Source organism: Agelaius tricolor, unplaced genomic scaffold, assembly GCF_023055355.1.
Source record: "Agelaius tricolor isolate 1412-34295 unplaced genomic scaffold, bAgeTri1.0.p SCAF_7, whole genome shotgun sequence".
NCBI lineage: Eukaryota > Metazoa > Chordata > Aves > Passeriformes > Icteridae > Agelaius > Agelaius tricolor.
Window position 1 is genome coordinate 2,592,094 of NW_027269267.1, and position 22,799 is coordinate 2,614,892.

The 22,799-nt window shown below is 39.7% G+C and overlaps 1 protein-coding gene across 7 annotated transcripts in view; it reads left to right on the forward strand.

Moving 5' to 3' along the window:
• Positions 1–22,799, forward strand: part of TTC3 (tetratricopeptide repeat domain 3) — an 84,788-nt gene that overhangs the window by 30,173 nt on the left and 31,816 nt on the right. For 3 of the 7 annotated variants that reach the window (XM_071430122.1, XM_071430120.1, XM_071430121.1), the window contains exons 15-21: positions 2,792–2,849; positions 13,015–13,075; positions 14,826–14,892; positions 16,444–16,560; positions 16,831–16,968; positions 19,058–19,147; positions 19,940–20,052. In XM_071430122.1, the coding sequence (XP_071286223.1) occupies positions 2,792–2,849; positions 13,015–13,075; positions 14,826–14,892; positions 16,444–16,560; positions 16,831–16,968; positions 19,058–19,147; positions 19,940–20,052 (644 nt within the window). Of the gene's footprint in view, positions 1–2,402; positions 2,679–2,791; positions 2,850–10,546; positions 11,041–13,014; positions 13,076–14,825; positions 14,893–16,443; positions 16,561–16,830; positions 16,969–19,057; positions 19,148–19,939; positions 20,053–22,799 lie in introns of those variants that run through there. The other 4 variants (XM_071430124.1, XM_071430125.1, XM_071430119.1 and 1 more) reach the window with 4 other exon arrangements.

Here is a 22,799-nt window from a genome sequence, read left to right on the forward strand (position 1 = left end):
TTATTAAAAAAAATAGTTCCACCTGGAACTGCAGGAATTCCACCTGGAATTTCAGGAATTCCAGCTGGAACTGGAGAAATTCCACCTGGAGCTTCAGAAATTCCACCTGGAACTGCAGGAATTCCACCTGGAACTGCAGGAATTCCTACAGGAATTCCACGTGGAACTGCAGGAATTCGATCCAGGATTGCAGGAATTCCTACAGGAATTCCACCTGGAATTGCAGGAATTCCAATTGCAGGGATTCCACCTGGCACTGCAGGAATTCCTGCAGGAATTTCACCTGGGATTGCAGGAATTGAACCTGGGATTGCAGGAATTCCTACAGGAATTCCATCTGGAACTGCAGGAATTCCCTCTGGAAATTCTGAAATTCCACCTGGAGCTTCAGGAATTCCAGCTGGAACTGCAGGAATTCGATCCAGGATTGCAGGAATTGCACCTGGAACTGCAGGAATTCCATCTAGAATTTCAGGAATTCCAACTGGAACTGCAGGAATTGCATCTGGAATTGCAGGAATTCCAATTGCAGGAATTCCAGCTGGAACTGCAGGATTTCCTGCAGACATTCCACTTGGAAATGCAGGAATTGCAGCTGGAACGGCAGGAATTGCATCTGAAATTACAGGAATTGCACCTGGGATTGCAGGAATTCCTACAGGAATTCCAGCTGGAACTGCAGGAATTCCCTCTGGAAATTCTGGAATTCCACCTGGAGCTTCAGGAATTGCACCTGGAAATGCAGGAATTCAATCCAGGATTGCAGGAATTGCACCTGGAACTGCAGGAATTCCAATTGCAGGAATTGCACCTGGAGTTTCAGGAATTCCAGCTGGAACTGCGGGATTTCCTGCAGACATTCCAGCTGTAAATGCAGGAATTCCAGCTGGAACTGCAGGAATTTGATCCAGGATTGCAGGAATTGCACCTGGGATTGCAGGAATTCCTACAGGAATTCCAGCTGGAACTGCAGGATTTCCACCTGGAAATGCAAGAATTTGATCCAGGATTGCAGGAATTCCACCCGGAACTGCAGGAATTCCATCTGGAATTTCAGGAATTCCAGCTGGAACTGCAGAAATTCCACCTGGAAATGCAGGAATTGCACCTGGAACTGCAGGAATTCCATCTAGAATATCAGGAATTCCAGCTGGCATGGCAGGAATTCCAGCTGCAATGCTGTGCCTGCAGCTCTGCAATTCTTTCAGCAATTGTGCATTTTCCTGGGATATTTCCTTCCAAAGCCACCACAGAAATTGGGATTTTCAGTGGGTTGTTTGGAGGAAGAGATGTCATGTTTGTTTTTTTTTACTTTTATTTTTTTAGATTTTATTTTGAAGTTTTTCAATTTAAAATCAGTAATAAGTCATTATTAATTTAAAGAGATATTTGTGGCATTTTTGTTGTCTTGGCTGTCGTTATGGTGAGATAATCAATTGCAATTTATATGCTATAAGATATATTTATAATATATATAATGTATTATAAATACAATATATATATTTAAATATAATATACTATAAATATATTATATTTACATTTATAAATATATTGTATTATAAAATACATATACTATTATAGATACATTATATGAATATATATTATATTCATATAATATTTTATACTAATATAATATAATAATATTATACTATATTCATATAATACTAAAATATACTATAAATATATTATATTTACATTTATAAATATATTGTATTATAAAATACGTATAATATTATAGATACATTATATGAATATATATTATATTCATATAATATTTTATACTAATATAATATAATATAATAATATTATACTATATTAATATAATATTAAAATATAACAGTCAATTATATTTTAATGTTTAATATTTTACAATATTTATTATAATATATTAAATATTAATGAATTTATGAATATATTTTATTTATATTTATAAAATATTATATTCTATTCATTTATATTATGATATATATTATCATGTATGATATTATAGATATATAAGTATATATTTATATATTCATTAAGCTATTATAATAAATTATATTACTTATATAATTTATTATAATAGTATAATTATAATTATAGTATAGTAGTGTTATAATAGTATTATTATAATTATAATATTACTTATATAATTTATTATAATAATTATAATTTCTAATCTATAATTATTATAGATTAGAAATATATTGCATTTAAATTTATTATCTATTAAATATGGATATATGAATATGTCATCTCTATAGATATATACTATAAATGTATAAGAATCTATATTTATATAACATGTACATATTATAATGTAGCCCATGAGTTGCACTCTGGAGAAGCTGCAGAATGCAGCAGATGCTGGTGGATAATTGGGATTTTGAGGCAGAGCTGTTTGTCTGTCCGGGCAGGGGGAGGGCCCTGGGCCGTGACGTGGCCCTGGGAAAACGAAACCAGAGCAGGAGGGCAGGAAATGGAGATTTGGGCAGAGAAAAACAGGCTGGGGAAAGCCCCAGATGGGCTCAGGGCTTTGCTTTTATTGTCTGCTGCAAATCTCTGGGAGTTTGGCTTCCTCAGGGCGATGTTTCTGTGCCAGATTTGTAGATAACAGAGATTGAGGCAAACTTGGGAGGAAACCATCAGAAAAGGCCTTTGCTAATGAGATGGTCTTTCTTTGCCCCTTGATGAGGAAGGTAATGCAGCACATTGTCACTGCTGTACTTGCTGAGGCATTTGGGGCTTTTGGTTTTGTTGAAATGCAGTCAGGGAGATGGATTTGGGTTTTGTAATCTGATATTTTTGCCAGCAGGTGACTGAGCCCCAGAGAGCAGAAGGCAAAGGTTCCACGCTGGAGCAGCCTCCAAGTGAGTGGTTTTGTTTTGCTTTTTTTGCTTTTTATCAAGTCTGAGCCACTTCTTCCTCTGCTGTGCCATAATTAATGACCAGAAGTTAATTTCCTGGCGTTTCCACAACAATAAGCAAATCAACTTTGACTTCTTCCTTTGACACTTCTCTATTTCTGTCTCGATGCTTTTGCGATTTGGATCTCCTTGACTGAATTCAGAACTGAAACTGGAATTAAACAGTAAAGTCTGAGCCACAGGCTGGAAATGCTTTCCCTCCTCCTAAACCAGGGTTTAAATTAAACAGGAATTCTGTATTTCAATATTTACAATTCATTTGTGGTTAGCAAATGCTCCATCAAAAAATAATTCTGCAGGTAAAGAGGGAAGAGGCCACAAAATATTCAGCCGAGTGGATTTTTAGCTGCAGACTTGCAGAGTTGTGTGGTTTCTCGTTCATGTTTGGGGTTTTTTTTAATGAATAAATCATTTTTTAGAGAGAGCTCCCACTCCCCAAAGCTCCCCCAGTGCCAGAGCTCCTTTTCTGCACTGCAAGTGAAGCTCAGGCAGTTCTGAGCCTCAAAGGGAAATCCTTCCCTCATTTTTCCTGGGGGCTTTTACCGCCTGCTCTCACTTGTCTGAAGCTTTTGGTGCCCCATTCCTGGAATATTTCAATAATTTTAAAGCACAGAGCACCTGAAAATGGGATTTTAGGAAAGCACTGAAGGTGTGTTAGGAAATATTATTTTTGAATGAGCAGGAGGAGGATCCTGATCTTGAGAGCTTTGTGAACACCTTGCAGGATTAAAGGATTTCTTGGGAGGTGGAAAACGTGGGGAAGGAAATCCCAAGATGTTTTTATTGGACAGATGTCAGGTGGTAATGGAGGCAGAAATGAAAATTTGATTCTTTTCTGAAGACAGGCTGGGAGAGTTGGGATTGTTCAGCCTGGAAAGGTTTTGGGGAGAGCCCAGAGTCCCTAAAGGGGCTCTGGGAGAGGGACTGGGGATGGGGGGACAGCACCCAGGGAACGGCTCCAGAGCAGGATTTGATGGGATTTTGGGCAGGAATTGTGCCCTGGAGGGTGAGGAACTCCTGGGTTCCCAAATCCCTTCTCCAGGAGGAGTCTGGGTGTGACTGGAGCCAGGTTTAGTGACAGACCTGAGCTCTGCTTTGTGCCCAAGGGTTTGTAGGGGTGGGACTGATCCTTCCTGGGAGTTTGTCCCTCAGGATTAAGGGTGGCAAACCCAAGGTTTGAGCCAGCTAAAATAAATCCTGGATTTCAGATGATGGAGATAACGATTAGAGAAAAGGATTTTAATCAATCTGTTACACACAATGGAAGTGGTTGTGAGTTGTGAGGAATTTTTGAATGAATTCAAGATGGGACCTCTGAATTGTTTTTGATGATGTGGTTCATTTTTCTTATTTTCTGCACAGGCAGGAAGGGTGAGTTCAGCTCACATCTTCACTGCATGGCTCAGGTCACAAGACCTTTTAAGGAGTTTTTAACCAATAAACCAGTAAATATGGGTACAGGTAAAATGTTGGTGATGGAGAGAGATGAGGAGACTGCTGGTGATCAGGATCTGATTTTATTGTGGGATACAAACACTTATATTCTATTTCAGGGAGACTGGCAATGTGTGCTACAATGATTAGGTTACAATCACACACACAAACTTATGCATATAACAACATCTCTTGCTTGCAGAGTTTAATCAGATTTTCTTTTTCCAGTAAACCTGTCTGATTGAATCTTCTTGCAGTCCAGGTCTAATTTTCAAAGTTCCCTTTGCTTTTGCCAAGGCATCCCATTATCAAATCTCTGATGTTAACCAGGCCCAAAGTCCATCATCTGCCTTGTGTCCCCCAGCATTCCAACAGTAAAATAGAAATAAAATAGAAGTAAAATCTGAAATCCTGGATTTCAGATGGTGGAGATAATGATTAGAGAAAAGGGGTTTTAATCAATCTATTATAAATCCTGGATTTCAGATGATGGAGATAATGATTAGAGAAAAGGCATTTTAATCAATCTATTATAGATCCTGGATTTCAGATGGTGGAGATAATGATTGGAGAAAAGGGGTTTTAATCAATCTATTATAAATCCTGGATTTCAGATGATGATGGAGATAATGATTAGAGAAAAGGGATTTTAATCAATGTATTATAAATCCTGGATTTCAGATGATGGAGATAATGATTACAGCAAGGGATTTTAATCCATCTATTATAGATCCTGGATTTCAGATGATGGAGATAATGATTAGAGAAAAGGGATTTTAATCAATCTATTATAGATCCTGGATTTCAGATGGTGGAGATAATGATTAGAGAAAAGGGATTTTAATCAATCTATTATAGATCCTGATTTCAGATGGTGGAGATAATGATTAGAGAAAAGGGATTTTAATCAATCTATTATAGATCCTGGATTTCAGATGGTGGAGATAATGATTAGAGAAAAGGGATTTTAATCAATCTATTATAGATCCTGGATTTCAGATGATGGTGGAGATAATGATTACAGCAAGGGATTTTAATCAATCTGTTACCAATGGAAGTGGTTATAACTGGTACTGCAGTGTATTGTTTGTTCAAGCAATGCTTTTCTAATGGTTATTTTTTAGCCTGGAGAGAAGAAGGCTCCAGGGAGACCTTAAATGCCTTTCCAGGGCCTAAAGGGGCTCCAGGAGAGCTGAGAGGGACTGGGGACAAGGGATGGAGGGACAGGAGCCAGGGAATGGCCTTGAGCTGCAGGAGGTGATGCCAAACCCACACTTTCCAACCCAACCTGAAGCAGTAAAATTCAGCCATTCTCATCCTCGGTGCTGAACACACCCAGAGAACTCAACTCCACTTCCTGGAATTCCTTTCTGTCCACTTTGCTGTGGGCCTTGGGTCTTCAGAGAGACAGGAGCAGCTGCTGGTTGTAGTAAAGTTGGTTTTTGCATCAGTCCTGAAGGCAGAGAGTTCTAAGTGAGTTGTTGAGAGTTCTGAGGTTAGGAGATGCAGCTGGCAGAGTGTATTCTGTTGCTATTTGTTGAAGGTAAGGCACCTGTTTTCTGTTAATTGAGCACTTTTCTTTAGCTTTTCTACAACTAACCTTCTTTTTAGGAAGGTGTCTTTTGTTAATAGGCTGTTGGGCTTCACTGTACAACTGATAAAATTAAATCATCTTATTGTGAGATGCTCTGCCCAGAGGGAGGAACAAAGGATTTTTATTTAAATATAATCAGGGATTTAGAACACCACAGTCAGCCTTTTCTTACTCAATTCTAAATAGAAGAGCAGCTTTTTTCTCTACTGGATTCCCAGCACTACTAGATCTTCAGAAGAAAACTTCACTTTTCTACAAGATCAGTGCTTTAACAGAGCTCCATCTGTCACTCTAAGGAAACTGCAGCTACTGTTTAATCAGACTGCTGCTGACACTTTGATAGGGTGTCAGGTTGTGTTTGAACTCTTAGTGCTGCTTTGTAATACTGCATTTTAAATTTTATTTTTATTTTCTTCCCTAGTACAGAACTGTTATTCGTGCTCCCACATCTTTGCCTGAGAGCCCCTTAATTTCAAAATTGCAATAATTTGGAAAGAGGAGGTTTACATTCTCCATTTTAGGGGAAGCTCCTGCCTTCCTTAGCAGACACCTGGCTTTTCAAACCAAGTGTAAAGTCTGTGCTAAAGCTTTCTGGCATGGAGTCCCAGGCAGAGGCAGAAGTAAAAGCTCCCACAGAGTCCCAGGCCAAAGCAGCAGCAGCAGCAACAACCCCACACCTTTACTCTTTCTTCTTCTTGATGATGATGATGAATGTTATAAATGAGAAGCTTGACTAGGCCAATATTCAAGCAGCAATCAATTTATTAATTGATTTGGTAAAGTATGAGCCATACAGTGCTGGGTACAGTGGGGGAAGTGTTCCCTCCAACTGCACACAGATAGTTGAGGCTTACAGGTATTTATAGGGGTACTCATCAGCTTCCTCAGCAGTTTCTCTTCCAAATTTTTACATCACAATTCTATACACTATTGTGATTTAGTTTTTCTCAGGATGTATCCCAAAAGGAGTCTCCCAGCTGGTGGAGTCCAGCTCTCCAGATATGGGTCCACCTTTTAATTGCAAGGCCTATAAATCTCATAACAGTGATGTCCAGCTTCCCTTGCTCTTAGTGCTAAATCCTTGAGGTGATGTTCACCTTCCTTTCTCAAGCTGCTTTTCACTGTTTTGTTAAGGCCTGAGATAAGCATGTTTCCTTTTTATATATTCTAAAGCTATAGTTTCAAAGATCCTTTCTACAAGCAATATTCTAAAATTACACTTCAAAAGGTTATTATTGCAAAACTCTTTAAATCTTTGCTGCAAGCAGAAAGTTCCTGTCAAAAAGCAACATCCTTAAAGCTTTAATTCAAATGCTCCTAAATCAACTTAAGACTTATAAAGGTTAATTGCAAACAAAGGGTAGGTTCAAAGGCCTTCTTCCATGCTTTACTTTCCTCAGTTATTATTAGAATTCATCTTTATAACTGTCCCATGGTCGGTTTCCAGACATATCACGCATTGCCTGTGTGTACCTGACACCAAACTCAGCTTTGTATTTCACATGAAAAAGAGAGCAGGGAAGAAGAGCAGGCAGGAACAGCATTTTCTGCTTCTGATGCCTTGTGCAGGCTGCCCCAGAGCAGAGGCTGGGCAGAGCTAAAGAATAAAGCAGGGATTGATTCAAAGCATCTCCTCCATGGATGCACCTTGGGCAGCACCAGAGCCCAGCCAGGGCTGCACCCAAGGTGAACCAAAATGGCCCCAAAATGCACGGCCGGGCACGGGCTCTGTCCCTGGGATCAGTTCTGCTCCATTTGCACCTTGCAGTTCATTGTCCCATCCCAGCTTTAGCCCCTGCAGTCCCACCCTGCTTGTTTTTCTCTCTCCAGCCCACGGGGTTTGTGCTCTGGGGCTGAGATTTGGGTCATTTGTCCTTGGTGCCCAGCTGGAGCAGGAATTGTTTTGTCTCCCTGCTCTGTGCACAGAGCTCACCATCCCAGAATATGAAGCTCAGACCCACATACTAAATCAGCACAGAATCTGAAAAATAGAAAAGCTCAAACCTGAGGCATCACTTTCTTCTTCTTGTTGTCCTCTTGTTCTTCTTTTTGTTGGTGGTTGTCCCCACCCCAGTTGTGGTGGTTTGACAGGAAATGTGTTTTCTGGGATGCTGTGCTTGGGCCAATGGATGCTCAGGTTTTAATATTGGCACCTAATGTGGCCATTGGGACATTGGATCTGCCTCTGAGAACACGGGGTTAACAGCAGGGCTCTCCCCTGGGAGGCTCTCTTGGGTTCCGGCCAGGGAAAGGTTCAGAGCTGCCCTGCCCGGCTGCTGCAGGCTGGGCGGGGCAGGGGAAGCCATGGGGCCGGGTGAGGTAGGCCCAGGGGAAGCCATGGGGCTGGGTGAGGTAGGCCCAGGGGAAGCCATGCAGCCCAATGAGGTAGGCCCAGGGGCAGCCATGGGGCTGAGTGAGGTAGGCCCAGGGGAAGCCATGCAGCCCAGTGAGGTAGGCCCAGGGGAAGAAGCCATGGGGCTGAGTGAGGTAGGCCCAGGGGAAGCCATGGGGCCCAGTGAGGTAGGCCCAGGGGAAGAAGCCATGGGGCTGGTTGAGGTAGGCCCAGGGGAAGAAGCCATGGGGCCCGGTGAGATAGGCCGGGCCCTGGCCAGAAGGGAGGGGAAGGCCCCTGCAGGATAGAAGGGTGGAGGAGCACTGAGAGGCATCGGGCAGCCACCCCACCCAAGGAGAGACAGAGAGAGTGCTGGTGCCTGTGCTTGTGCCACCTTGAAATTTAATAGTGGCCGGCCAAGAAGGAGAAGGGGGAGTGCAGCGAGAAGGTGCCCGGCTGGGAGTTCTGGACAGACAGAGCCTCAGATTTTTAACCCTTTCCTTGGATGATGGAAACTTTACAAATGCTAATCCTCCTGGAGCTGAATGAGAACAGAGATAGAGATGAGATAAGAGGAAATGGGCCACGAGAGAAATAGAGAAGAACTCAGGTGGAAGAGATGAGGGAGTAGCTTATGCTGGACTCTTTTTGTGTAGTCATGGACAGAGCCATGTTTCCTTGTGATACAGGGACTGCATTCTAGGGGGAGGCAGTGCCTCAGGACCAAGAGGGTTCGGTGTGGGTACCCCTCGGCCCCAGGGGGTGAAAAATATGGGGGGGACAGATGTCCCAAAGTTGAGACTGTGCCTTTTTGGAGTGAGATGAAGCATCCTTAAAAGTTGACCCTAGAAGCAGCTCTGGTCCGCGTTCAGTGGTGAGAGCGCTGGACATGAAAGGAAGAGGTCACCATTGGCACAAGAAGGACTCCTTCTCCTCTTGATGAACTGAGGATTGAGTATTCTGAAGGGTGGTGCCAGACTGAGAGTCGATGATTTGGGGGATGTATTGTATTGGGAATTTGGTGGGGAGGAGGAGGAGATGTATTTGTGAAGTTTTCATTTTCCTTATGTGTTCCTTTTTTTTTCTTTCCCTTGTAGTTTAGTTAATAATTTTTTCTTTCCTAAGTGGGAGCCTGCTTTGCTTATTCCTGGCCACATCTCACAGCAGGAACCAGGGAGAGGGAATCCTCATGGGGGCACTGGCATTGTGCCAGTGTCAAACCATGACACCAGTACAGGGATTTTTATACATAAAACAACCAATCAGCTAAAACCACAAATCTAAACCATTCACAGTCTGAACTCGATTCTAATGTACAAAAGTGATGGGGAAATAGTTTTAGTTCTTATCTAAATTAGTTTTATCTATTTACACATATAGCTTTATCTACACATATAGCTTTATCTATTTACATTAATAATTCTGTCTAGAGAAGCAAGCAAGGTTCTGCTCTGGTTTTGTTATGTCTGGGATTAAATTTAAACTGAGCTTTAAACTAGTCTTCAGGGCCTTTACTAGTTAATCTCTTAAGGCACTTAAGAACATTACTACTAAGTGAAGTAAGTAGCAAGTTTAAGAAACTTTACTACTAGTTTCTTAGGGCACTTGAGATATATTTCTACTTACTTAAAACTATATCTTACACTTCTATTGACTTAAAATTTGAACTTAGCTTTCTACTTTTAAGTGGCTTAATAGATCCTAATTTCTCTAAAGGCTTTAATTCAGCCCCTGCATCCATTTCTCTGTCAGAGGAGCCCAGGGATGTTTGTATTCCAGCACATTTCCAGGCATCCACCTCTTTCATGGCCCTGGAGAATCGTTTGAAGGTTTCTCTGAATCGTTTGAAGGTTTCTCTGAGTCATTTGAAGCTTTCTCTGGGGCTCTGCTCACTGAGAGCCCCCAATGTTTGGAGTTTCCTTTCCCTGAGCTCCTCTTTGGGCGTGTGCTGGTGTTTCTGGGTCGGTAATTTTGCCCCAGCCCCTCTGTATTCCTCATTATCTCTTCCCAGCTGTGCTCAGCATCCTCTGTGCCTCTCTGACATTCTTTTATCTCCTTTGCAAGTTGGGCTCTGAGCTCTTATCACCCAACTTCAGGGGGGACTGAAAATTTCCCCTTCTCCCTGCTGCGTGCCAGAGCACAGGCACCAAATTAGAGAGGATGAAATTGGGCATTCAATTAGAAACTCCTCCCTGGCAGGGTGGGGAGGCACAGAGAGGCTGCAGAAGGGGCAGGGTGGCTGATTCTTGGAGGAGCTGAGGAAGGAAGAGGGGAAATTCTGGGAGAGATCTGACAATCCTTGGCCAAGCACCACGGAACGCGTTGGCCGCAGTCACCTCACCGGCCCCGTGCTCATCCCATGTTTCTGCTTTATTTGCTCTGCTTTATTTTCACTTTCTGTTCTCCCTTCCTCCTCCCCCTGGTTCTGTAGAGCAAAATATTTGATTTGGAGGGAGGAGGAGGCTCCCAGTGACTGGCTGGCCCCAGTTTGCTGCTGTGGGTGGGGGAGGAAGAGCCTTTTTTTTTTTTTTCTCCTTTGCCTTTGTTCACTGAACTTGCAGGAGTTTTAATGGAAAAGAACTTAATGCCACATTATATTATTGTAAAATCGCTGGCCTTTTTGATTTATTTTTCTTGCTACTTCCTATTTTTGGTCTTCATGTACTGTTTCTTTGAGCTCCTGTATATTTTTATTAAATATCTTTGGTCGCTCCTAATGGAAAGTGCCAAGAAAAGTCATTTCCCTTCTCCTAATATTTTTAAGTGTTTGTTGGGTAAGTAAATGATGTTTTCTGTGGAATTAATACATTGACTTAAGTATTTTAATTAAATCAGTAAAGTAAAGCTGGTTTTGCTTGTTACCTTGTTTTAGAGGCTTTTTTATTTCATCTGGAAGCAGCATTTAAAGTTGGGTGTTGTAGGGGAGGAGTTGTTTCTATGGGAATTGTTGCTGCAGTAATTTTTGAATGGCTTTTGAAATTGGAGCAAAATAATGCAGATTGATTTCTTCCTTCCATGCTGAGATGGTTTCTCTTCTCTTCACTAAGATTTTGTTGTGAGTTAGATTGGTTCCTTTAGGGAAAGCAACACAGAAAGTGAAGAGAAAGTGAAATATCTCAGTCTCAGGATGGTTAAAGGATGATGTGCTGGAGGTGTTTCCAGGCTTTCAGGAGAATTCTGCTTTTCCATCATTCCAAGGTCTCCATTTAGTGGAATTTGTGGGGATTTTTAGTGCAGCTCTGGGGTTCCCATGAGTTCCAGCCGCCATCCACTCAAGGAGTGCTCCATGAAATAATTCTGGACATGTTCAGTCCCGGTGGTGACTCCTGATTTTTGTGCTGACTCATTTCAGTTTCAGGTCATTAAGCAGCTCCTAATGAGAAATTGCTCCTGGCCCAAGGCTTTAATTGCCCCCGGCTGGGATTTAGCACAGGAATGTTCATGGCCACCTCCCCTGCCTGCAGGGAGAGCGCTCAGGGCTCATCTGGGTTTTTACACACTCGGTGCCTTTCAGTATTTTCTGTTTAAAATACTCTGAGGAGCATTTTTGAGCACAGATCCTTGCTAAAATTTCACCTGTAACGTGAATAACTTCTCCTGTATTCAAATCTGATTTTCTGGCAGCTCAGCAGGACAATAACCCAGTGCCCAGGAGTTTCAATCCAGGTGCTGCATTGTTTCCTTGTGGGTGTGTCCAATAAAACAAAAAAAAGATGATTTTTGCAGTTAATGGCAGGAATTCCTGGGTTTGTCATCACAACAAAGCATTAAAGCACATGTTCAGTGCTTTTCATTTCCTCCTTCCGTGGTGCCCAGGAATTGTGAAGCTCTGGGGGTTTGAAGTGCTCCAGTGAGTTCCACGTGAGGTCTTTGATGTGAAATTTGGGAGTTAAATAAATGTGAATTGGTCTCACCTGGTTAATCCTTCCTTGGCCTTGGCATCCAGTGTTTCCACTCTGAGTTATTTGTCTGCCTCTTTTTATTTCCATTTGACATTGGCAAGGCTTGGACTTCGCTTTACCTCAGGGCTTTTGAAGCAAAAAAATTCATCCTCATGATTGTTTCCAGAGAAACTTGGACTTGCATAGGGATCTGTTATTCCCTTTGAAAATTCGGATTGGTCACTAATAGTATAAGCAAAAAAAAAAAAAAAAACCAAACAATTTGAATATAAAATATTGCCTAATGTCATTTTATAATGCATTACCTAACATACAATGTATGCATTCTAATATACAATACATAATTATATAAGAATTAGAAATATATATATAATTTCTAATATCTATAATATATAAATATAAACTGGTTTTATATCTTTTATGCATATATACTATATCCTACATCAAATATATCATATATAAACTGTTTATATCTATATTATAAATATTATATATATATCAATTACTCTTTTATAGGACAGACTGATTTCTTCAGGCTGGAGTCCCCTTTAATAATCACAATTTTGGGATTATTTAATCACAACTTTGGGATTAAAATCCTGCAATCCTGCAGGAGTTTAAGGTTCTTCTATTTGTTTAAAATCTTTCCCTTTTAGGATTTTTTTTATTCCTATCTACCATAGAACAAAACTAAATTCAAATTCACTTTTTGGTTGTGTTACTTTTGACCTTGTCAGTTTTTAGGATCTACAAGTTACAGAGCCAAATGTGAGTTCCAAGTGCATTTTTTTGTTTGCTTGTTTCAGGTAATGTTCATTTTCTTTAAAATCCTTTTCCTCTTTACAGACCAAAGTCAGCAAAACAAACGAAAGCCAAAAACCAAAACTTGTGACTATGAAAAAATGAGGTAAGAAATACTATTTATTTTTAAATTTATTCCTATTTTGAGCTTTTTTAGGTAAAATTAATACAACTGGGATTCGCTGCTTGCTTCCTGCTAATGGCTTTGTATAATTTTTTACATCCTGAGAGTGGATAAATTCCCCAAAATTACAATTTTTCCACAGTTACTGCTTGAAATGTGAAAATCCTCCATGCCCAGCTGAGTTTTAGTGCATGAAGGCATAATTGGAATATTTGCTGTTGGAGCAGAGAGGGGGGACAGGAGTTTTGTTGCAGTTGTTACATCCAAAGTCACAGCAATAATTGTAACTCCTACCTCCTTTCCAAGGTCTCCCTTGCACCAAATAATTGTTCAAACTCCCCTGGCACTCCCTGAGCTCAGGAGAAAAAATGAAATCTGGTTTTGTGGGTTTTATTTTATGAAAGAACTTTGCTTGGAGGCCTTCAGTTGTTTGTTGGCTCCAATTTCCAGTCAAAAATCTGATTTTAAGGCCAAGGATGCTCCTGTAGAACAGGAGTGTGAATGGTTGTACTTGGGGCTAAAATTCAATTAATTCAGGTAAAACTATAGATTTTATCATATTAAATATTTATATTTTAAATATCTATTAAATATAATTCTATATTAAAAATTGTATTTACTTTTTAGTATATTTTAATATATTTAATTCTATATTAAATGTATTATATAATATATTTATTTATTATATGTTATAATATGTTAATTATTGGTTGTACTTGGGGCTAAAATTCAATGAATTCAGGTAAAACTATAGATTTTATCATATTAAATATTTATATTTTAAATATCTATTAAATGTATAATTCTATATTTAAATTATATTTATTTTTTAGTATATTTTAATATACTAAAATATACTAGTTTTAATTACTATATTTAATATACTAAATAATATACTAGTATATTTATAATATGTTAATTATTGGTTGTACCTGGGGCTAAAATTCAATTAATTCAGGTAAAACTATAGATTTTATCATATTAAATATTTCTATTTTAAATATTTATTAACTATATAATTCTATATTAAAAATATATTTAATTTTTAGTATATTAATATATTTAATTCTATATTAAATATATTATATAGTATATTTATTTATTATATTATAATATATTAATTACTATATTATATTAACAATATATTTATTGTTTCACTTAAAACAGAATTTATCAGAGGAAATCATTGAATATTTCCAGTGGTGCTGGGGCCACCACGCTCTGGGGATTTTTGTTGTGTTTAGGATGGCTCAAAATGGTAAAAATCCCACAAAACAGGATTTTTATTGTATGGGAATAGGGAGGTTTCCATTCAAGAGAATTTTTCCAAGGCGGATTTCAGGTTTCTTTAGGAAACCTGATTGTTCCCAGTCCTAATCTAAGTGTGACCATAACCCCAAATTTCTTTAAATCAATATTTATTTTTCAGTACAATCCTGTTGTTTTCCTGTAATTTTTTGAGCACCAGTGTAGGTAGAAAAATTGAAATTTTGCCCCAGGAGAGGTCATTACATTGAATTATCAGTGGCTTCCTTTTCCTTTCACTTCAAGGAGGGGAGATATTTTCATTTATTGTGGAACAGATCCTCTGTAAAGCAGCTGAACCAGCTCCAAAATTGTTTCTCTGCTTGGGGGAAGATGATCAGAGCTAAGAAAACCACATTTATTGGAAATAAATTGAGATTTGAAGCACCTTTACAAAGCCTTGGTGCCCCTGTGCTGTTTGTTGTAGGGACCATGTGGATTTGAAGAGGGAATCTAAAGCCATGGAGGATAAAGGTTTCTGTGCTGTGCCACAGGTAATGGGAATCCAGCCTTAAACTGGAAATGATTTCTCATTTTTAGGAATATTGCACAAAATCTTGGTTGATTCCAAAATTTCACTCTCTGTGCTCTGTGTGGCTTTGATCAGAGGCAGGAATTCTGTGGTTACACTGATTTATTCTGACTTATCCTGATTTTCTTCTGGTTTCTCTTTCTTCTCCTGCTGTAAAACCTGGCTGGGCTAATTTTTAATTAAATTTTTAATTAAAATTTTAATCAAAAATTTAAAACCTGGCTGGGATCATTCAGGAATTTAAAAAGCCCTTCCCAAATTTCTGCCTAAATTTTTTTCCAGTGTTGGATGCATTTGGAAATAACCAATTGTGTGGATTGGCTGTTGGAAATGCAGTAAAATTCATACAAATTTTATAAAATTCATACACTGGGGGGAAAATTCTCCTTCTCTGGTCAAGCACCAATAAATTCCTGAAGGAAATAATGGCAATGCTTAACTAATTAATTAAATTATTGTATTAATTAATTCAATAAGTAATTCTTTCATCCCTGTTAATTGGGGGATGTGGATACCAAAAATCTTTATTCAGATGAAACACATTAAATACCTCACAGGATAAAACTGAATTTAGGAGAAAGTGCAGGTTCTGCCCCTTATTTCCTATCAAACACTTCTCTTTGTTTTGCTAATTCATTGCTGGTGTGGAAAGGGACATTTTCACTCCTTTGATCTGCTTTGGATGTCATTTAGCATTAAAATAATATCATTTGTTCTGATCTGTTGGGACAGCATTAACCCAGGGTTGTAGGAAATGAAAATAAATCTTAATTATTTACATAATAATGTAAATTCCTGCAGCTTTCAGGAAGTATCAGTAGTGAAAACAAAATATCATTTTAGCATGACATGATAACAAATAGTAAAATAATGGACTGTGAAACCTTCCAGCATGAGCTGAGCTGGACACAAATGAAAAATGAAATAATTCTCAGCTCTTCCAGAAACATTTGGATACAAAAAGTGAGGAAAAGCAGAAGTCTGGGTGGTGCTCGTGGGTTTTTTTATGTGTGAGAAAAATTAAAATGGTGCTTGAACTAAAGTTGCAGCTTTCTGGAGAGAAATTTTGAATAAAAATGAGATTTTTAAGAGATTGGCAGCTCCATGAAAATCTAATGCAGGAGTTTTATAAAAATGCACCTGGTTTGCTGCTTGAAAAGTGAAATTGTGGTGACACAGTTCAGGAGGCTGCAGAATTTCCACTTGGCTGTCTCAGAAGTATTCTAGCAAATATTTATTTTCTGAATTAAATCTTTTGCTTGCTTTTGAAAGCAAACAAAAAAATAAAAAAAAATTATAAATAAATTATATAGTATAAATTATATTATAAATAATGAATTATTTTATATTATAAATTATATATAAAAATATACAATTATATATATAATATATTATAATATATAATTATAAATATTATTTATATACTATTATTTATATAATTATAAATTATATATTAAAAGAAAAAAGAAAATGTTGGGTTTTTTTTAAACTTGCTGTCTGTTCACCATTTCAGGGGGATTTCAGTGCTGATGGAAAATCCCTTGGGCTGGAGGGTGATGGAGCCTTGCTGGCCAGGGATAAACCCATTCTATTACCCCTGCTGAAAGCCTTGAATGCTCCAGAATTCACGGTAAACTCGGAGAAATAACCTGGTTTTTATCCCAGAAATTCAAATTTATGCCTTCAACACCTTCCTTCCCCCAAAACAATCCTGGCTATTGTGTGGAAAAACAACCCAACCGCACTGGGTTGAGCGTAAAAAAAATTTGAAGGTGCAATGTGAGAAAGAAGGAAAAAAAAAAGCCAAAATATTCTTATTTAATAAAAAAATAGAATTCAATTAGAAAAGGAGGAAAATGCAGTTTTCTGTTGGACTGACTGGCTTTGCTGCGCGTTGCAGGTGGATTTCAGCGCGCTGCCCGAGGAGGTGAAGGCGCTGGCGTGGGACGGCTGCAGGGCCCTGCAGGAGCAGCAGTGCCGCGGGGCTGAACGCGCCTTCTCCTCACTGCTCGGCCTCCTCTGCAGCACCGGGCTCGCGGTAAGGCAGCACAGCTCCCTCCTCTGGCCACCCTGGGCCTCCCCTCCCTTCCCCAGAATGGTCGTCATGGATTGCATTGGGTTGGGTTGGATTGGATAGGATTGGGTTGGATTGGGTTGGGTTGGATTGGATTGGATTGGGTTGGGTTGGATTGGGTTGGGTTGGATTGGATTGGATTGGGTTGGGTTGGATTGGATTGGGTTGGGTTGGATTGGATTGGATTGCATTGGATTGGATTGCATTGCATTGGATTGCATTGGATTGGATTGGATTGCATTGCATTGGATTGCATTGGATTGGGTTGGGTTGGATTGGGTTGGATTGGATTGCATTGGATTGGATTGCATTGGGTTGGATTGCATTGGGTTGGATTGCATTGGATTGCGTTGGATTGGGTTGGATTGGATTGCATTGGGTTGGATTGCATTGGGTTGGATTGCGTTGGATTGGGTTGGATTGGATTGCATTGGATTGGATTGCATTGGGTTGGATTGCATTGGGTTGGATTGCATTGGATTGCGTTGGATTGGGTTGGATTGGGTTTGATTGGATTGGGTTGGATTGGGTTGGATTGGGTTGGATTGGATAGGATTGGGTTGGATTGCATTGGGTTGGATTGGATTGGGTTGGATTGGGTTGGGTTGGATTGGATTGCATTGGATTGCATTGCATTGGATTGCATTGGGTTGGATTGCATTGGATTGGAGTGGATTGGATTGGATTGCATTGGATTGGATTGGGTTGGATTGGATTGCATTGGATTGGATTGGATTGCATTGGATTGGATTGGATTGCATTGGTGGCTGCCGAGGGAAAGATTTTAGGAGTGTTACACACACACACACACACAACTGTGTTTCCAAAATATTCCTTCTTTTCCCTTCCCCTTTCCCTTCCCCTTTCCCTTCCCCTTTCCCTTCCCCTTTCCCTTCCCAAACCTTCCCTTGAAATTTCCTTCAAGTTTCCTTTCCTTTCCTTGAAATTTCCTTTCCCCTTTTCCTTTCCCCTTTTCCTTTCCCCTTTTCCTTTCCCCTTTTCCTTTCCCCTTTTCCTTTCCCCTTTTCCTTTCCCCTTTTCCTTTCCCCTTTTCCTTTCCCCTTTTCCTTTCCCCTTTTCCTTTCCCCTTTTCCTTTCCCCTTTTCCTTTCCCCTTTTCCTTTCCCCTTTTCCTTTCCCCTTTTCCTTTCCCCTTTTCCTTTCCCCTTTTCCTTTCCCCTTTTCCTTTCCCCTTTTCCTTTCCCCTTTTCCTTTCCCCTTTTCCTTTCCCCTTTTCCTTTCCCCTTTTCCTTTCCCCTTTTCCTTTCCCCTTTTCCTTTCCCCTTTTCCTTTCCCCTTTTCCTTTCCCCTTTTCCTTTCCCCTTTTCCTTTCCCCTTTTCCTTTCCCCTTTTCCTTTCCCCTTTTCCTTTCCCCTTTTCCTTTCCCCTTTTCCTTTCCCCTTTTCCTTTCCCCTTTTCCTTTCCCCTTTCCCTTCCCCTTTTCCTTTCCCCTTTTCCTTTCCCCTTTCCCCTTTTCCCTTCTGCTTCCCCTTTTCCCTTCCCCTTTTCCCTTCCCCCTCCCCTTTCCCCCTCCCCTTTCCCCCTCCCCTTCCCCTTTCCCCTTTCCCCTTTCCCCTTTCCCCTTTCCCCTTTCCCCTTTCCCCTTTCCCCTTTCCCCTTTCCCCTTTCCCCTTTCCCCTTTCCCCTTTCCCTTCCCAAACCTTCCCTTGAAATTTCCTTCAAGTTTCCTTTCCTTTCCTTGAAATTTCCTTTCCCCTTTTCCTTTCCCCCTTCCACAAATATTTGCATCACACATTGTGGTTTTTTAAATCAAAACCCTCTTGTTGGTTGGACTTTTGATGATCTTAAAGGTCCCTTCTGTGATTGTCAAATCAACTTTGATTTATAACAACAAAGGGTAAAAAGGATTTTATAAGAGCAAAGGGTAAAAAGGATTTTGAGGGCAAATTCTGTGAAATTTGGTGTCTGTGTAGCCTTTCCCAATCAGCCACTGACCCAAAAGTCATCCTGGATTTCTCTTCATTAATTTACAGTATTTTTACCATGTCTTTGTTGTGCTGTGACTATAATTTAACTTCCTTTTTTTTTTTTAGCATGTGAATACTGTGAATATTCTTAATATTAATTATGTTATATTCCTCTATGGACATGCCACTGCCCTCCTGGGACTGGGACATCCTGAGGTAGGATATAATTTATTTGTATTTTCATTTATTTTGATATTTATTTAAATATTTTTAATATTTATTTTGTACTTAAATACTGTCTTAATTCCAATTTGTGTATATTTAATGTATATATTTTTAAAAATTTATTTTATATATAAATATTCCCTTAATTCCAATTTCTAGCTCAGGCAGTTTCCCATCCTTTTTTTGTATTTTCCTAACTGGGAAGATGAGAGGGGAGGGAAACCTCTGGACACATTTTGGAATTGTCCAAATTGAATATCTGGGACTAAATCCTTGATAGTTTTGGAATTGGGCTATCAAATAAAATTTCTTTGTAAGTCTTCAAATGAGCATCTGAGTATCAAAAATTGACAGTCAGTAATTTTGATTTCTGCCCTGAGCTGGTGTTTTGGACAGAAATATCCTGCTCCTAAAACAAGAGCCAGGAATTGCTTTGGGTTCTGGAAAATGCCAAACCAGAAGTGGGGCTTGGATTTTTTGGGGTGTTCCTTCCTTCAGTGTTCGGTAATATTCAGTGTCTTAAAATGAATTTAAAAATAGCTGAGCTCAGGAATTTCATTCCTTTGGGTTACAGCAACTCCATGTTTACAGAATAAATTGTTTTTTTTTTAAAAAGAAAGGGAAGTTTTGCCTGTGATCACAAGGGTGTGTAATTCCATTGACTGTTCCTAAGACTGATCAAGGAATAGGCCACACCGACCCAGTCCAAAGGAGGAAAAAACCCTGGAAAATGAAAATATTCTGGCAAAACTCCCTTATTTGTGTCTCACATTTCTTTTGAAGGCATTGGCAAAAGCTGAAGTTCAGTTTAAGAAAATAATTGAGGACTATCCAGAAGAAAGTTGTTTTTGTTTGGCACACTATGGAATTGGAAGGGTTTACCTCAGGCAAAACAGGTTGGTCTGATGGAGAATTGCAGGGTTTGCTGGGAAAAAAATTTTTATTTGAAGAACTGTGCGTGGTGGGGCTTTAATTTTACTGTGTTAATCATTAAATTCATCTGTCAGGTGGATTTAATCAGTGGATTTAATAAAATGGGTTTAATCCAATAGGTTTAATAAAATGGGTTTGATCCAATGGATTTAATCCAAGTGGGTTTAATCCAGTGGATTTAATGCAATGTATTTAATAAAATGGATTTAATCTAATGGGTTTAATCCAATGGATTCAGTACAATGGGTTTAAATACAATAAATTAAATCAAATGTGTTTAATCCAATGGATTCAGTACAATAGGTTTAAAATTTAATATAATTATTAATTAAATTATATATATATATATAATTATAACAATTATATAACAATTAAATATATATATATATATATATATATATATATATATATATATATATATATATAATTGTTAATTAAATTTATATATATAAATTCAATCCAGTGGGTTTAATACAATGGATTTAATACAATAAATTTATCCCAGTGGGTTTAATCCAATGGATTTAATCCAGTGGATTTAATGCAATGTATTTAATAAAATGGATTTAATCTAATGGGTTTAATCCAATGGATTCAGTACAATAGGTTTAAAATTCAATATAATTATTAATTAAACTATATATATATAATTATAACAATTATATATATATATATATATATATATATATATATATATATATATATAATTGTTAATTAAATTTATATATATATAAATTCAATCCAGTGGGTTTAATACAATAAATTAAATCCAGTGGCTTTTATCCAATGTATTTAATCAAATGGGTTTAGTCCAATGGGTTTAATAAAATGGATTTGATACAATGGATTTAATCCAGTGGATTTAATCCAATGGGTTTAATCCAATGGATTTACTAAAATGGATTTAATCCAATGGATTTAATCCAATGGGTTTAATCCAATGGGTTTAATAAAATTAGTTTAATCCAGTAGATTTAATCCAGTGGGTTTAATCCTGTAGATTTAATCCAATGGATTTAATGCAAGTGGAATTTCATTCCTGCTGAGGAACTGATGGGAGCTGCTGAGCAGAGCGGATTTGAGGGAATATTTGGGATTCAGGGATCAGAGCCTTGCAGTGGGGGAGAGCTCAGGGGGAAAGAACAAACCCTCTTTGTTCTGAGGGAAAAATGCATCCTAAAGAAATCTGGCTTTATCTGCTGCCTGGGGAGCTGAGGGTGGCCTTGGGCTGCTGGGACAAGGCTCCAGTGAGTCACAAATTCCCTGGAGCTGATAAGCAGGGATGTGTTCCTGAGCTGGCACCTCCCAGAGGGACAGGGAGAGCCCGGAATGCAGGGCCAGGACGAGGAAAAAACTGGGAGCAAAGAGCTGGAGCTGCTCCCACCCATCCAGGGTTTCCTGCTGAGTTTCTCCCTCGTGGAATCCTGGCTGTGGGAAGCTGGTGGGGGGATTTTGGGGTATCCCTGGAGCTCCTTACCCAGCTGTGATCCTGCTCCTCTGGGAGAGAGGGGAGAAACTCCATGGAAAAGCTCCAGGGTGGAGGGAAAGCCAGGGAGAGCATTTCCTAATGACTCACAGGAAACACTCAACGTCAGGAAAAATAATTTAAAATAATTTCTTGTCCATTGAAACAGAACTGGAGAGTGGGAAACAGAGTAAAACAACTGAAATCAACCTTTCTCTTGCCCTCCTTTATCCCAGGCTGGAATTCAGTCCCTCATTCCTGACTCTGTGCTGCCTGCAGGGATGGGGAAGGGGGGAGGTTTCCTCACTGCTCCTCAGTGCCCCCATGACAGTGATTCTCCCTGGTGCCCACTGTGAGGTGTGATCAGAGATAGAGCAAAGAAAAAACCTTAATGAATTTCCAATATAGAAAAGAAACACACAGAACTCAGAATGAGAACCTTCCAAAACCATGAGAGGAGGTTTTGTGCAGGGGGTTTTTCCCTTTATCCTGCAGGGAATAAAGCACAGCTGGGCCTGGGGCTCTGCCATCCCCCCTTCCCCTGCCCCCTTGCCATGCCAAAATAGTGCCAAATAAAGGAGTTTTGGTGCTGACCCTTCTCCTCTCCTGCTCCTTCTCCCTGTCCCCCTTGCCATGCCAAAGCAGTGCCAAATAAAGGAGTTTTGGTGCTGACCCTTCTCCTCTGCTGCTCCTTCTCCCTGCCCCCCTTGCCATGCCAAAGCAATGCCAAATGAAGGAGTTTTGGTGCTGACCCTTCTCCTCTGCTGCTCCTTCTCCCTGTCCCCCTTGCCATGCCAAAGCAATGCCAAATAAAGGAGTTTTGGTGCTGACCCTTCTCCTCTGCTGCTCCTTCTCCCTGCCCCCCTTGCCATGCCAAAATAGTGCCAAATGAAGGAGTTTTGGTGCTGACCCTTCCCCTCTCTGCTGGGGCTGGCTCCAGGCACCTGCTCAGGGCTGGTGGCTGCTCTGAGGGAATTCCTCCTGCCTGGCAGCTGCATCCCAGCCCTGTGCTCGTGGCTCATTTCCCTGGCAGCCTTGACTGCCAGGAAAGGCCCTGCACAGGTGACAGCACCTGTGGCTCTTGGATAAAGCCCTGTCCTGACCCACAGGTGGGGCAAATGAGAGCTGTTCTAAAAACTTCTGTTCCACTTTCAGGCTCATGTGAAGGCTGAGACAACACAAATGTTGTAATTCACACCACCACAGTCAGAAGCCAACTAAAAAACAATCATCTAAAATCACCCC